Genomic DNA, 16,293 nt, shown 5'->3' on the forward strand with positions numbered 1-16,293 from the left:
TGTCATGCATGCATGTACTTGTGGATTCATATATGCATGTGCGTGCAGCGAGCTGGTTGAGCAGGATATGAGTTGGTATGTACTGTAAGTAGAACGTTGTTGCAAGTACGTTTTGAGTTAAATGTCTTTGCATGCGCATGGAGAGGTATTCAATGAGCCAAGAAAGCAACATGTCCACCATATTTCATCTTTATGGTATGTGAGAGCAATCATACTAATGGGGCCTAAATTTTACAGCCATGAAAGGCTAAAGGGGTTAGTTGTGTGGAGTGTGGGAACCAGTGAGCTTTCAGAGAATATTTTCTGCTGGCCAATATTGAGCCTTGTACAGTAGGTAATTTTCTTGCCTGAGTTACAATTAGTGGAGAACACAGAATGAGTGTGAACAGACTTGGGAAAGAGAGAGAGAAAATGACAACACCCTGGCTAACGCTCCAAGCATCCTTAACTCTTCTCCCTCCTGGCTCCCAAACTGTGGAATGACCTCCGACTTCCCCCCCCTCAGTCAGGACTCACTCCCCATTTTCCACCACAGTCTGAAAACTTGTAGGCTATTTTCTATAGATGCTAGTTATACAATTACTGTAGCATGTTGTTTAGCCAGATGCTACATTTGATGTTCACCTGGTATCCTAGTTACTTTGTAGTCCTAAATTGTTTCTTTTTTTGCATTCTTATTTACCCAATTACCCTATCGTTCGTTGACTAGGTTTCATGCCACTTAATCGGATCTTGCACTTTGTCGCTCTGGATACGATGATACCTAAATTGTTTAATTGAAAAGGGGTAAGAGAGCGGGGCTAAAGAAAGAGAAGGGTGGAAAAATAAGGCTTTGATTAGGTGAGATTTGGAGGGAAATGAGAGCCAGATCTTTGGAAACAGAAAGAGGGAGGGAAATGCGTAGACAGACAGAGGGAGGGAGAGAGAGAGAGACAATGTTTTCATTAGTTATGCCAACAGCCAAGTGTTCATTGTTGCGTTGGCTCTGGACCAGGCACACAGAGAGATTCTGCCAGTCAGCAAAAAAACAAAACAATCGGGACTGTTTTGATTGTATCTCTCCATGACTTGGGAGGGGGACACCCACCGCAGCAGTCTCACTGTCCTCTCCACCAAGCGCGCTGTAATATGCAGGCGCATGCGTGCAAAACCACAGCGACGCACACCAACACCAACATGAGTTTGGCCTGGTCTCCTCTGTGAATGGTTCTGTGAAAGGGAACCATCGGGGAGAGAGGATTTGGGGGAGATGGGGGTATGGCCGTCATAGCAGGTGGTGCCGTTTCATTTGCGGACAACATGATCTCATTTTACCCCCACTTGTGTTGGACGCGGACACACACACACACACACACACACACACACACACACACACACACACACACACACACACACACACACACACACACACACACACACACACACACACACACACACACACAATTGTTCTCCTACTAACCCCCTCACACCACACTGCTAACATACACAAGCACACATGTGCTGCACACAAAACTGTACACAACATACTGGAGCTAACTCTTAAGAGGCGTCGCATATGGAAGCATGTCGGGGCACGTTGGTGACATGGTGCAATCTATGCCCACAGGTCTCAAGTTTCTTTCCACTCTCTGTGCACAATGGCATCCGCTAAGAAAATTTGATATTTGCTGTGTATAAAGAAACTGCAGTCAATTGTGTTCCTGTTGACATGTTGTTTTGTACTCTTACATCTGCAATATTTGCAAATAGAAATATGATGCACTGTCGTTGCTGTCGGGTGGAAACCTCATATGTCCAAAACTGTTACTTTTCAGGGTTCAAATAAAAAAATTGCAAAAGTATCAGGTCGGCAAGCTCAAAATGCGACGCTTCGCTGTAGTATGATCAAGTAGGGCATTAATTTACGGATAAACCACAAAAAGTTAGAATTAGGTTTCTGCCCGACAACAACGATATGGTATATGAACCAAACTTAACACAACGAAACCCAGCAAGACCTTATTTGCTCTTCATCAAATGTCAAACACATATTCTTCTCTCTCCCCAAACCAGCATTCCGCTACAACGACCTGGTGTCGCCTCGCTTCCTGGAGATGATCGCCAACCTGTCGGGGTGCGCCGTGCACCGGCGCTTCAACAACTGCTCCGACATCTGCTTCCACCAGAAGTACCGCAGCCATGACGGCACCTGCAACAACCTGCAGCACCCCATGTGGGGCGCGTCGCTCACCGCCTTCGAGCGGCTGCTGAAGTCGGTGTACGACAACGGGTTCAACCTACCGCGCGGCGCCACCGAGCGGCTGCACAACGGCTACCGGCTGCCCCTCCCGAGGTTCGTGTCCACCAGCATGATCGGCACGGAGACCATCACGCCCGACGACCGCTACACGCACATGCTGATGCAGTGGGGCCAGTTCCTGGACCACGACCTGGACTCGACGGTGGCGGCCCTCAGCCAGTCCCGCTTCTCCGACGGCCAGCTCTGCACGCAGGTCTGCACCAACGACCCGCCGTGCTTCCCGATCCAGTTCCCGCCCAACGACCCACGGCAGCTGCGGAGCGGCACCCGCTGCATGTTCTTCGTGCGGTCCAGCCCCGTGTGCGGCAGCGGCATGACGTCGCTCCTCATGAACAGCGTGTATCCGCGCGAGCAGATCAACCAGCTGACCTCCTACATCGACGCCTCCAACGTCTACGGCAGCTCGCGGCACGAGTCGGAGGAGATCCGCGACCTGGCCAGCCAGCGCGGCCTCCTCCGGCAGGGCATCATCCAGCGGACGGGGAAGCCGCTCTTGCCCTTCGCCACCGGGCCGCCCACGGAGTGCATGCGCGACGAGAACGAGAGTCCCATCCCCTGCTTCATGGCCGGGGACCACCGCGCCAACGAGCAGCTGGGCCTTACCGCCATGCACACGGTGTGGTTCCGGGAGCACAACCGCGTGGCCACGGAGCTGCTGAGGCTGAACCCCCACTGGGACGGCGACACCATCTACCACGAGGCCCGGAAGATAGTGGGCGCCCAGATGCAGCACATCACCTACAACCACTGGCTGCCCAAAGTACGACACACAAACTTAACACTACGCTCAGGTTGCAGTGCTTTCGCTTTATTATTTGTGTTTTTTTGTGGATAATCCCCGTCGGCGAAGACGGTCATAATAGCGGTAATGAAACAAAAACAAATATGATTACGATTACAATGACGGAGACGGAAAATCGTCTCTGTTGGTTGGAAACCTCATACTGTATGTCCAAAACCTTTCAGGATTTCATATTTTTTTTAAATGAAGCAATGAAAAGTTGCAGATCTGCAAGCTCAGTCGGCTCGGATCAGCTACTTTTGATGCTTTTCTGTGATGCTGTAGTATGATCAAGTAGAGCATTAATTTACGAAAAGCACAAAAAGTTATTGAAAAGAATATGGAGGTAGGAGGTTTCTGCCCGACAGCTAGGATAATGTTGCATGATGATAATGATGTCATTGATGACCATCATGATGTCAGTCCACCATTCATGCCCCTGCCCCCCCCCCCCCCCCCCCCCCTAGATCCTGGGAGACGCCGGCATGAGGCTGATGGGCTCCTACGCGGGCTACAACCCCAACGTCAACGCCGCCATCCTCAACTCCTTCGCCACGGCGGCGTTCCGCTTCGGACACACGCTCATCAACCCCATCCTCTACCGGCTGGACCAGGACTTCCAGCCCATCCCGCAGGGCCACATCTCCCTGCACCGCGCCTTCTTCTCCCCGTTCCGCATCGTCAACGAGGGCGGCATCGACCCGCTCCTCCGCGGCCTGTTCGGCGTCGCCGGGAAGATGCGCGTGTCGACGCAGCTGCTGAACACGGAGCTGACGGAGAGGCTCTTCTCCATGGCGCACTCCGTGGCGCTGGACCTGGCCGCCATGAACATTCAGCGAGGGAGGGACCACGGGATACCGCCGTACAACGACTACAGGACCTTCTGCAACCTGACGTCGGCGCAGAGCTTCGACGACCTGAGGAACGAGATTAAGAACCCTTCCGTCAGAGAGAAACTGCAGAGGTAAAGAGACGAATGAGTTGACTAAAAATGACGGTTGTGAGCACCTTTTTCATATCATCCAAAGCCCTGTATTGGGAGTTATTTTCCATAATTATCATATACGATAATTACTATATTATTCATCCACGAAGGGACATTAAGAACAAACTTCTTAACATAAGTTTGTCTTCTTTCCATATGCTTGCACTGAAATAGAGTGAATGATCTTATGCACTTGTTGCACAGAAATGGAAAACAGCTTGAAATACTAGCTTCACAACTCGTTGTGAGCTTGTAGAGTGGCTATTTTCACTGCTGGTTAACATGTCTGAACAACACAAGTGCATGCGTGCCGGAGCGTTGGGGCTCTCAGCTTGTGAGAAGCCGTGGCTCCAGGGACAACGTTTTTTTTTTCATGTCAAGGACCCCCAAAATGATTTGTTTTGGCTGCGGACCCCCATCTCAAAAAAAATTTGTGCGGGGACCTCCAGAAGCAAATTTGAACGTTTTATTTTTAAATTGCAGATCTACAAGCTAATAACGTGGCACGATGAGCTTGTCCATCTGCTAGCTTTTTAATAGCCAAAGTATATGGTTAACGTAATTTGTAAAAAGAGGAATTCAATAGATATACTGTTGGGGGGGGGGGGGGGGAGTGGTTAAAATGATTGTGACGCTATTTTAACTAATTTTGCTGAGGACCCCTTGGTAAACCCCCCTCCTGTGTGGTTCCCTGGACCACACTTTGAGAACCAATGATCATCTAAAAGTCTTGTAGACGTTTCGCTCCATGGTAGATGTTAAGAGTTTATAGCCTTTCTGCTGTCTCATCCTGCAGGCTGTACGGCACTCCTCTGAACATAGACCTGTTCCCTGCCCTGATGGCTGAGGACCTGGTCCCCGGCAGCCGACTGGGGCCCACCCTCATGTGTCTGCTGGCGGCCCAGTTCAAACGCCTGCGAGACGGCGACAGGTAAAGATCAGAACACAAACCCGCGCCTCTTCCTTCACAAACGTATAACGTCACTGTCGGGGCTAGAAACCTCTTATCTCCATATTTAAACTTTTTGTGTAGTATTTTTTTGTAAATTAACGCCCTACTTGATCATACTATAGCGTCACACAAAATAATCATAAGTACCAGATCTGCAAGCTCAATCACGCGGCGCGAAGCGACATAATTTGAGCTTGCAGATCTGATACTTTTTTCTTTTTTTTTATCCTGAAAAGTTATGAACATATGAGGTTTCCACCCGACAGAGACGATTAGATACTTAGATAAAGGCATGCTTCCTTTTGTGGGGAGGTACTGTATAGACCATCATGTCTAGGGAGGTATAGAATACTGCATTCTGAATCATACAGGGAGAAGGCAAGATATGGACAAAATTAAACTGTAGTAACTCAGTGAGAACCTATGCTTTGCGCTGCTGTTAGTAGGGCATAATAATTATCATAATAATTATATTGACCCCATTCCTTGGGGTCTTTTTTCTCACTGTACTTTTGCATATTGTCTGTCGGATGGACATCCTGTTGCTTCTCAGGATTCAAATGAAAAATAGCAGATCCACAAGCTCTAAACGTGTTGATTTGCGCCACGTTTTGAGCTTGTATATCTGATACTTTTGTGTGATGCTGTAGTATGATCAAGTAGTAGTAGTACTATTACTTTTTGCATGCGAGCTTGTACATCATGCGAGCTTGTACATAATTTTCTAAAAATCTTGAAAGTGTGAGAACTACTGATTTAGAAGGCATTTGTACAATCGGTAAAAAAAAGTCACTACTTTTGCCACTACTCACACTGCTGCTCCCTCCCGCTCCGTCCCCTCAGGTTCTGGTACGAGAACCCAGGCGTGTTCACGCCGGCCCAGCTCACCCAGCTGAAGCAGGCCTCCCTGACCCGAGTGCTGTGTGACAACGGGGACAACATCACGCGCATCCAGCACGACGTCTTCACCGTGGCGGCGCTGCCGCACGGCTACGGCAGCTGTGACGACGTCCCCAGGATTGACCTGCGCATGTGGCAGGACTGCTGCGAAGGTAGGGCCAAATGTTTATTTCGTCGACTAAAACTATGACAATTTTTTACTACCTTTTTTTCCAACTAAATAAAGACTAAATCTAAATTTGCTGACAAAATCAACACTGCGCGAAAAAAAAAAAACACTGCGTGGAGGGAGGGAATGAAGCAGGGGTCTTCAACAGGGTGGTCCAGACCCCTAGGGGGGGTCCTCGGAGTTATTACGCCAAATCATCTTTGTGTGATAGGATCTTTTTTTTCTTTTTTACAGGTTGGCTTTGTTACAGGTTGCCTTGCCAAGCAAACCTGTCTATGTACAGACCCTGCAACTAGTCAACACTTATTCAACACTTTCGCAAAACACTTTCTCCTCACTTTCTCCTCATTGGCTGGCCTCTTTAAGGCCAAGGGTGCATGCAGCGGTGTCGTATTTGGGGGTTGTATGTGTATGTTAGTGGTGGCAATTAATCTTATAATTATTTTGTAGCTGTTATGGGTGTGTTTGCTACTCCAAAGGCGACTTTCCATATGCATGGCCTCACCCTACCCCACACCACACCGCACACTTGTGCCTCGGTTTCCACTACAATGAAGTGGGTAGAGTGGTGTGTAAGTGGTACTAAACTGGTGCCTAAAAAGTACCCAGTCCTGGGTTGGTCTGAGCTAGGCCAAACGGGGCCAAACACTTCATAATGACTGTTCACTCACCAACTTTTTATTTAGAACAGGATATAGTTGTAAAACATTATAATACTTTATAGATTATTATAATCACAGTTAAAATCTATTCTAGTGTGTTATAATTATCATAGTTGTAAAACATAATCATTTATAGTGTATTAAAATCACAGTTATAATCTGTTGTAGTGTATTATAATTATCATAGTTGTAAAACATTATACTACTTTATAGTGTATTATGATCACAGTTGTGATCTATTATAGTGTGTTATAATTATCATAGTTGTAATAAATTATAATAATTGATATTGTATTATAATCAGTTATAATCCATTATAGTGTATTATAATTAGCATAGCTGTAATACATTATAATTTATATTTTATTATAATCACAGTTATAAGGATCCATTTGGTTCATACCGAACCAAATGGTTCACCCGCACGTGCACAGGTGATTTGCATTTGTATACAGGACAGTTGGCCACTCACCTACATTACATTGTTAGACAAAAAGCAGTGACCTCCACCTATGTTTACATTACAAATGAGTGTCAATGACCGGAGTCTGCTACTCATACCTGTGGATTTGAGAGGGGGTACTTTTGTGTAATGGAAACGGTAGATATTTTGATGCGGTGTTGTGTGGTGTGGTGCTTAAGCTGCAGTGGAAAGGGGGCTCAAGTGGGTAAAATGCATGGTACCAAATGGACCCGTTCTTATTTGTACCCTCTCGGGTGGCTCTTAAGAGCTGTTTTGGGTGTGTTTGTTACTCGTAAAAATGCATGGAACCAAATGGACCCGTAAGGGTCTTATTAGAGAGATTCAGCACACGGTGTGGCGTGTTTGCAATAAACAACACGTGAAATATCCGTGTCCGCCAGTATGTTTGCACAAAACGACGATTTAAGTTACTGTTACAAAAGTACGATACGATTGCAGTTACTGTCCTGTAGTGTGCTACAGTACATGACAATGTCAGCTAATGACAATGACCTCATTCTGACGATGGGATGAGACTACACGAATGAATACATTTGCTTACTTTGCTTATGGCTGTCCATCGATTTCGATGATGACGTTGCTCCGAGAAAGGGTTATTACGGGGTGTTGCGTTCGTGCCATTGCATGTGACCATGCAGGCTAATGCGTGACCTGCATGGTTTGCCACATGTGGGGGGCAGATGAAGTCCACACATGAGAGTGGGGGGCCCCTGCAGCACGCTGGTGTCGCTGTACACGTTGCTGTTTTCTCCTCTGTGTGGTCTGCTGCTGGAGGTGTGCGATGCCCTCGTGACTGATGGCGCGCCAGGTGTGGCGATCAACAGCCAGGTCTTCCAGTGCAGAGAATACATTTACCACTCTACTGGACGGCCTCTCGTCCCACCTCAACATGACTCAACGTACATTTACATCTGCTTCATGTTGTGCAGAAACAAGCCTATATTAATTTACCTGCATTCTGTACTTTGTCACGTAAATGTTTCCTTTTCCGTACTTTGGATTTGTGAAAATCACTTTAATTTGCATCTTTATCACTCATTTCAAAGACAGATTTACTGCTGTCTTGTTTTCTTGCAAAATGTTATTGCTTGAATAAAAACGTCTACAAAAACATTCCCTCTTATATTATTTTGTGTCTTACACAAATACTTTCCCATCTTTACATGTGACTCCACTTATAATAATGACCACACACACACACACACACACACACACACACACACACACACACACACACACACACACACACACAGACACCTCCACACACACACACCCACCCACCCCACACACACACACACACACACACACACACACACACACACACACACACACACACGCCACACACACACCTCCACACACACCCACACACACACAAATACAGACAGACACACAAATAGGCATGTAACTGTATGAAATTTTACTGTACAGCACGGTATCAAATACAATTTATGAATATGAATATGATATGAAAAAAAAAAATGTATTAGGGCCCTTCAAAAAACAATCACAAACGTATCAAAGTATCATTCTTTGAAGAAAAAATATTTTAATAGCCTATGAAATGAATGCCTTTAACACATTCGCGGCAAACGAGTCTCTCTTTCCACCGGAACAAAAACATTGTAACCGCTCGATCGTCCGTTCTGTTGTTCTCGGCAGTTGAATATGGCTCGTTTTCACCCAAAAACGCAATCTGGGAGAAGAAATCCGAGCTAGATGTGTTTTTCTAAATCTCATAACATAGGAGTGGACAGGGTTATTTTTTGGGGGGACGACTTAATTTCCGGTTCTATCATTCGCAGTCAAGTCATCATTCATACAACATATTAATAGAAAAGATAGTGTGTAAACAAATAAACAAAAAACATGAATTTACTCAACACCGATGATAGTGCTGTCAAACAAATCTATGAAGCTATCTATGAAACCTATGTAGTGGGAGTCCCCGCTTCATCTCTCTCTCAGCTAATGGGTCCTTGGCCTGAAAAGAAACGTTGAAGACCCTGGAATAAAGAATCATGTGGCTTTTCCTTTCCGAGTTTGCAGTACTACATCACAGTACTACATCACAGTACTACATCACAGTACTACATCACAAGCGGTGCTGCAAGTTGTCAGCAAGAACTGCAGGATCTGTTGGTCTTGCAATATTTCTGTGGTTTCGGAGAACACAAAATTGACACTAAGACCACTGTTTCTCTAATGCCTCTTCTCTCTAGACACTTCTGTCATCATTCTCTCATCACTCAATGACACATAACCCTTTTGCTATGCCAAGAGAACACACACTGTGTAAGCAGGAATAAAAACAACAACCAAGGGAATTACCTGACATCTTATACACTGGCTCTGACAGAACCAAGTACTGGAAAGGTTTTGTAAGATGTAAGCTTTACAGTATTCTCACCTGGTGTTTTACTTTGATAAACACATTCAATCCCGGAACGCACCTGTGTCATTTTAGATTTCTTTGGCTATTCAAAAATAGCAGATATACAAGCTCATAGCGCGGCACCGTATTTTTTTCGTGATCTTTTTTTGCAAATCTTTGAATATATCGTCAGTGTCCAGCCGGGACCAGCTAACTCCTTTTTCAGTTTTTTTTTTTTTTTTCATAAATCAACGCTATTGAACCCCCTCTACATCTGTGTACATTTTTTTTTAATAATAACATATGAAAAGTATTAAAAAGCGCCTCTGACGAAAACTCCTAACTCCATTGGACCCTCAAACTGTCCGTCAAAAACAAACAACTCCCCCCTCCTCTCAGGCTCTCGAGAAGCTCTGCTCTGTATGAGGCAGACAGGGAGAAGATTTTTCAATGCTTTTGGGAGAACATAAACTGGGAAGAGAAGAGAATGTATGTGCAAGGTTTGATAGATGTCACCCCAGTAAAGAGGAGAAGGGTGTCTTCACAAAGGTCATCTGCTCGTGTTTTTTTTTTAAATGTTAATGGACAGAGAATGAGTGTGTGCAGGAGTTTGTTTCAAACATCTCCAAGAGCTCAAGGAGATCATGCCAAAAGACTTTCACAGCTTTTATGACAATCTAAAGCACTAAGAAACACCCACCACACACACGCAACACACAACACACAACAGTGTGATAATAAAATGTTGATAGGTATATGATAGGTAAATTCAACTGTGGTTGTTATTGTTAGTGCAGTAGGCTACAGATTTGATAGGCTAAAGATTCTATTTTTCATGAATGTATTTTGTATTTATATGCCATTTTTTTTTATTGTTGGTGTGCCATGATCGCTTTTGTTAAATACATGATTGAGTATTGAGGCAGAATTGTTTGTTGCACTCAACTGTAGAAGAACAACAGTGGTAACAGTTAGATCCATGGTTGTTTACAATGCATGTTAAAATAAAAGTTGTTTAAGTACAGAATTCAGCTTGATCTATAGTATATGAGGATGGCGCTCACCATAAATAGCTGATCTCCAAGCTCACAATGCGTTGTGATGTGTTGTGAGCTTTGAGATCCATTGCCAGCTGTTCTTATCAATGATGGACAAAACCTCCTAACTCCACTTGCACTGGATTTGGGTAAAGTGGTGATAATATAATGACACATGCAAGTATCTGATAATATATAAAGTCACAATACCAAGTTTGATGAGGCAGTATTGCTTTGTTTTAAAAATATAAGGTTTTCTTCATTTTCTGAAAAATTGATATTTTTGTTTTTCATTTCCTGAACAATTACCATTTTGGATTTAGCTGGTTCCGGCCGAACAGCAGAGATATATTTCTTTAAAGCGAACATTTGTAAAGTATTTTGTTCCAGGGACCTCCAGAAGCAAAGATTTGAGTTACAAATATATATTCAAAGATTTGCTAAACTTTTCAAGATATTTCAAAAATAGCAGATCTACAAGCTCATTGCCGCACTATGAGCTTGTAGATCTGCTATTTTTGAATAGCCAAAGAAATCTAAAATGACACGGATGCGTTTCCCGGATTGAATGGGTTAAACAAATTCTCTCAAATTTAGCCCAGGGTCAAAATAATCACAAGGGTTGTACTGTATACCATACACAAGGAAGTATATGAATCTGCCCCGGCACTTAACTCACACGACGATGGCAGCTGTCATTATTAGGCATGAGAGCAGCCTGCCTGTACATGAAACCTGGAATGAGAGAGATGAGCTAGAGGGAGAGAAATGAAAGAATAGACATTTCCTCAGGCTTCTGATCCTCCGAGTGAATTGGAGCTTGGCTCTTTGGAGCTAAACGTCAGTGCTTGTTACTCTCTGGCCTCGAGAAAGACAAGGCCCCCCTCTGTCGGTCGGATGTACAGTGTGAGCTCTTCCGTTACGTTTCACATGTTCTAAGTTTGCACATTTTAGGGATGTACTGTTGCACTAGAAGTATCCCTTTTAATGTCAAGCATTTGAGGAAACCTTGTATTGATTGTCTGAACATACTGTACATGTCTACGTATATCTGTAGTCGGTGCTGTGCAGAGGTAACGGTAGGAGGTAAGCGACATTATTTGGAGTCGAGGTTTCCATTGTGGTCCTATATGTATTCAATTCATCAAGACATTTAAAGATATACGATAACATACAAGAAATCATCAATACTTGGAGCAATAAAAGTATATGTACAGAAAACATTGGCGGGGGGGTTGTCATTTCTGGTGTCAAGCTTAGAAGACCAGTTGCAAATTGCAGACAGGTGTTCTTTTTTGCCGGTTTTGAAGGAGGTACTAGGGAGTCACACTTTTGGATGGCCGTTGGTAGGGCATTCCACATTTTGGTGGCATAACGGTAGAACATGGGGTTGCCATTCCAGGAAAGAATACAGATCGCCCGTATAATGTAAATGCTTGGATTTATTTTTGCTCGTGACCCGAGAGAGTTTTTCACGCTTTCACGAGGTGCTTAATATTTCTCCTGACTCTCAAACACTCATAATTGCTCCAGATTCTTGTGGGTGGCTGATTGAGAATACAGGGCCTTTGTCCGTGGGGGCTATTAGGTATAATGTGGTGATTTTACTGCCTACTGTGAAACCGCAGTCTCCATCTACCTTTTCCATTGGACTTCACTGGTGAAGTCATTCATTCAGTATTGAGTGAAAAACGGCATTCAGTTTACATGGCTTCTAAGTAGCACTAAACACGCCCATGTTTTACCTCCCATTTTTTTAATAATGGGATCCAATCCTAACCACTGGTGCTACCTGAGTCAATAACATTGCACACAGTAATCACTTGTGGATACAGTATCAGATTTGCATTTTGGACAATTACAGTGTAGAATATGCTGAATGAATTGATCTTTCTTTTGCCAGTGTTGAATTGCAAACTTGAGGTATAACCTATAAGCCCTATTTAAAAAAAAAGAAGCTAGAATAGCCGATCTACAAGGTCACAATGCGTCGCGATGTTGCGCTGTGAGCTTGTAAATCTGCTATATTTGCTACTTTTGAGGGAAAAAAAGTAACAAAATATGGAGTAGGGACACCAGGTTGAATGTGGTTAACCCATTAAAACCGGGAAAGCATTTGTGTCATTTTAGCGTTGGCTATTCAAAATATAGCAGATGTACAAGCTCACAGCGCGAAACTTAGTGCCGCGCTGCGAGCTTGTACATCTGCTATTTTTTAACATGTTTGAAAAATATTGAAAGAACTTCTGCTTTAGAAGGCATTTGTATTGAATCTGCCTCAGGTCTTAAGAAGTGAATGAGTGATATTGGAGTGATCCGCGTATACTGTACATCTGGAGGCAGTTTAGGATGCGTGTTCAATCAACAGGGTTCCAAGCATGAAATGTAACTAAATTGTGAGAGGGATTATTTCCCTGATTGAGGGAGAGGGGTGAAATGTGCATGTTGTGATGTGTTCGGTCGTGAAGTGAACACAACAAAATGTGTCCAGCAATGAAAGCTGTGCTGAGAGTGTCATGGCCTAATGTAGTTTTATAAAACGTAAACGTAAAATGAAATGATGAACTGTGAAATGAACGATGCCACGTCATTTGTTACGGTGTTGTCAAGCTCCAGAGCAGTAGAATAAACCTTCTTGATTCTTAAGATTGTATTAAAAAGGAGTAAAACTCCCACTTGTTGATCGTCTGAGAGCTATGGTGACAGTATGTTGGGACACAGCAAACAGGGGGTGTATTATCTCTTAATTGTTCTCGTTTCATCCGTCACACTGACCCCAGTGTTCGTACTTTACAAAGTGAATGAGGGGAGAGCTAAACTAATAAACAGAGAATATCCTGCCAGATGGGGGGGGGGGGGGGGGGGGTTGTTTGTCTGTCAGGCAAGCTAGACTGTAGACAGATTCACAGTTTTATTTAGCTCAATAAGAAACAAAAAGATTCAGGATATCGCTTAGCCACAATATCCCTTGGCGTCCCTAATTTGGGGGAATTTGCAAAGATTTTCAAAGAAATCTAAAAGAAATGGCAAAAATAGCAGATCTACAAGCATATAACACGTTTCGAGCTTTTAGACTTTAGCTATTTGTCATATATGATGAATTAAAATGGACTGTAGAACTTGTGGGTGTGCGTGCATGCGTGTGTGAGCGCGTAAACCTTTGTGCAGCGGTTTATGCTAGCTCACATCCGCGCACCCATGCATGTCTGTCAGCGTGAGGTAAGGATGTCTTGTTGTCTTTAGATATGCTGTGTGTGTGTTTTATGGCCCATTGCCTGGCAAATCAAAGACATTCTGAGGAAAAGCAGCAGCAGGATTTAAGCATTCTACATTTTGCAGCCCACCTAATTACGGGCCCCACCTCCCAGCCACTGTCCTGTATCAGGGGGGGTTTGTTGATCTAATGTAAGGCTTTTTGATGCTCGTCACTACCGCTCACCATGACCCAGATGTGTGGGGGGTAGTGCGTGTGTATGTGTGTGTGTGTGTGTGTGTACTTGTACTACCATACATGTGAAGGCCAAATGTCACCACAACTTTAGTAGAGTTTGAGAAATAGATATTGTGTGAGAAAAATGTTCTTGAGAAATGGTTGTTTTATGGTTAATAAATACTTTTAGATTTAAGGCTTAATTAGGAAAAGGTTCAGGTTGGGGTTATAATTAGGATTATAGACTATCTACAAGAGCGTGTGTGTGTGTGTGTGTGTGTGTGTGTGTGTGTGTGTGTGTGTGTGTGTGTGTGTGTGTGTGTGTGTGTGTGTGTGTGTGTGTGTGTGTGTGTGTGTGTGTGTGTGTGTGTGTGTGTGTGTGTGTGTGTGTGTGTGTGTGTGTGTGTGTGTGTGTGTGTGTGTGTGTGTGTGTGTGTGTGCGCGAGGACCAAATGTCCCCACAAGTATAGTAGAGCTCACACGTTGTGAGCTTGTAGATCTGCTATTTATCAGCTGTAGGCTTACAGTTAAAAATGGCCAAAACTTTTAAGAATATGAAATTCATAAAATCGTCCTCCTAAAATGTTAATGTCCCCGCAAGTACAGCAATACAAACGTGTGTGTCTTTTGTGGCACATTGGCCCATCCAGGCCCGGTGATTGTGTGATGAGCGCGGTGTATAGGAATGAAGCCTCGCGGTAGCGCCGCCAGCCTCCTCCGCTCACAGCGCTTTGAAGTGTGATGAAAGCGAGGGCTGCGGAGATAGCAGGCAGCGCTGGCACCGCTCTGCTCATTATACCCCGCTCATCTGAATCACAATGTCACCAAGCCGCTCTCTGACACGCTCTGCTTCTTCCTCTGTCCTGGGCTCTGTGGGCTTTTAATCTCGGATGATCAGCGCTGCTCTTCAGACGAAAAACAAATCGCTGTGGCCTGGATCGGCGGTTCTCAAACTTTTTCATGTCAAGGACCCCCAAATTGACCCCCATCTGAAAAATGTTTTGTGCTAGGGAGAAGATGTGTAAAAAAAAAAAGGGAAAAAAAGCTTGAGCTTGTAGATCTGCTATTTTTGAATAGCCAACGTATGCACGAGTAAAGTGGTTACAATGATTTCGATGCTGTATTAACAAATTTAGCTGGGGACCCCCTGGAACCCTCCAAGGACCCCTGGGGGTCCCCGGACCCCACTTTGAGAACCTTTGAGACTTAGATTGTGCTATTATGGAGTTCTTATGTTGTTTACATTGTATCTCCATATTTCAACGCGATGCGTTGTGAGCTTGTAGATCTGCAATTTGAGCAATTGTTGGTGTGAAAGTGAAAGTGGTTAAGTGTGTCTTTGAGTTTTAGTATTAACAAGAGCTTGTAACTGAATAATAACTACATAGAATCCATTGGAACACAGGTTTTTTTCCATTTCCTGAAATGGAACGGTTTTGGACCTACAAAGTTCTCTTCCCACCCAACAACAATGATATATGACCGTAGTACAGCTTTGGATATAGAATTATACCAGACTCGACAGTTTTTGGAACTTCTCTCCTCTTCATGCACACTCCTTATTGCTGCTAAAGATATTATCATACCTAAGAGGTTTACCATACCTGCCGTTCTACCTGTATGTTTTACTTTATTTCTATCTCATCTGTGTTTTTCTTGCTTTAATGTCTTTAACCACTTGAGCCCTATATACTTCTTGTATGACATATAGCGACAATAGCCGTTCTACAAGCTCAGAGCGTGCCGCGATGCTTTCTGAGCAGGCGGCAAGGAAGCTCCGCTGGATATGAAGCCAATAAGGAAGGGCTTTTCAGCACTGCCGTTCTCATTAATGGCCTAGAAATAGGGCTGTTGGGAAAAATTGATTCATGTAAGAATCGCGATTATCAACGATACAAAATCGATTCACAATTATATATTTGTTGACATATTTTTTTTGCTGGTTAAAGTTACAGGAGTTTTTACTCTATGGTGATGATGAAATGTAAGCATCATATTCAAGTTTTTTTTTTAAACTAACTGCAGTCACTTTCAGTTCAGCACAGCTGAGATGTGTGTGTCACTGTCCAGCTGACATTCGTTGACACTCGTTAATGTTACTTGCATCGGAGCAATTATGTTGTGTTTCTGCATCAAATAGAACTACACCTAATCTAAGATTCCATCAAAGCCAAGAATTTTTACATGACCCTCTCTGGTATTATATCTTTTTTTGTTTAAGCT

The 16,293-nt window shown here is 43.9% G+C and overlaps 1 protein-coding gene across 3 annotated transcripts in view; it reads left to right on the plus strand.

Moving 5' to 3' along the window:
- Positions 1-16,293, plus strand: part of pxdn (peroxidasin) — a 93,282-nt gene that overhangs the window by 64,771 nt on the left and 12,218 nt on the right. For 2 of the 3 annotated variants that reach the window (XR_013932060.1, XM_080413235.1), the window contains exons 16-19: positions 2,053-3,059; positions 3,548-4,044; positions 4,862-4,996; positions 5,861-6,069. Coding sequence is in view for 2 of the 3 variants with exons in the window: in XM_080413235.1 (XP_080269361.1) it covers positions 2,053-3,059; positions 3,548-4,044; positions 4,862-4,996; positions 5,861-6,069 (1,848 nt within the window). In the remaining variant the exon portion in view is untranslated. Of the gene's footprint in view, positions 1-2,052; positions 3,060-3,547; positions 4,045-4,861; positions 4,997-5,860; positions 6,070-6,320; positions 6,686-16,293 lie in introns of those variants that run through there. The other variant, XM_080413236.1, reaches the window with a different exon arrangement.

Source organism: Gymnoscopelus braueri (assembly GCF_963280865.1).
Source record: "Gymnoscopelus braueri genome assembly, chromosome: 19".
NCBI classification, from domain to species: Eukaryota; Metazoa; Chordata; class Actinopteri; order Myctophiformes; family Myctophidae; genus Gymnoscopelus; species Gymnoscopelus braueri.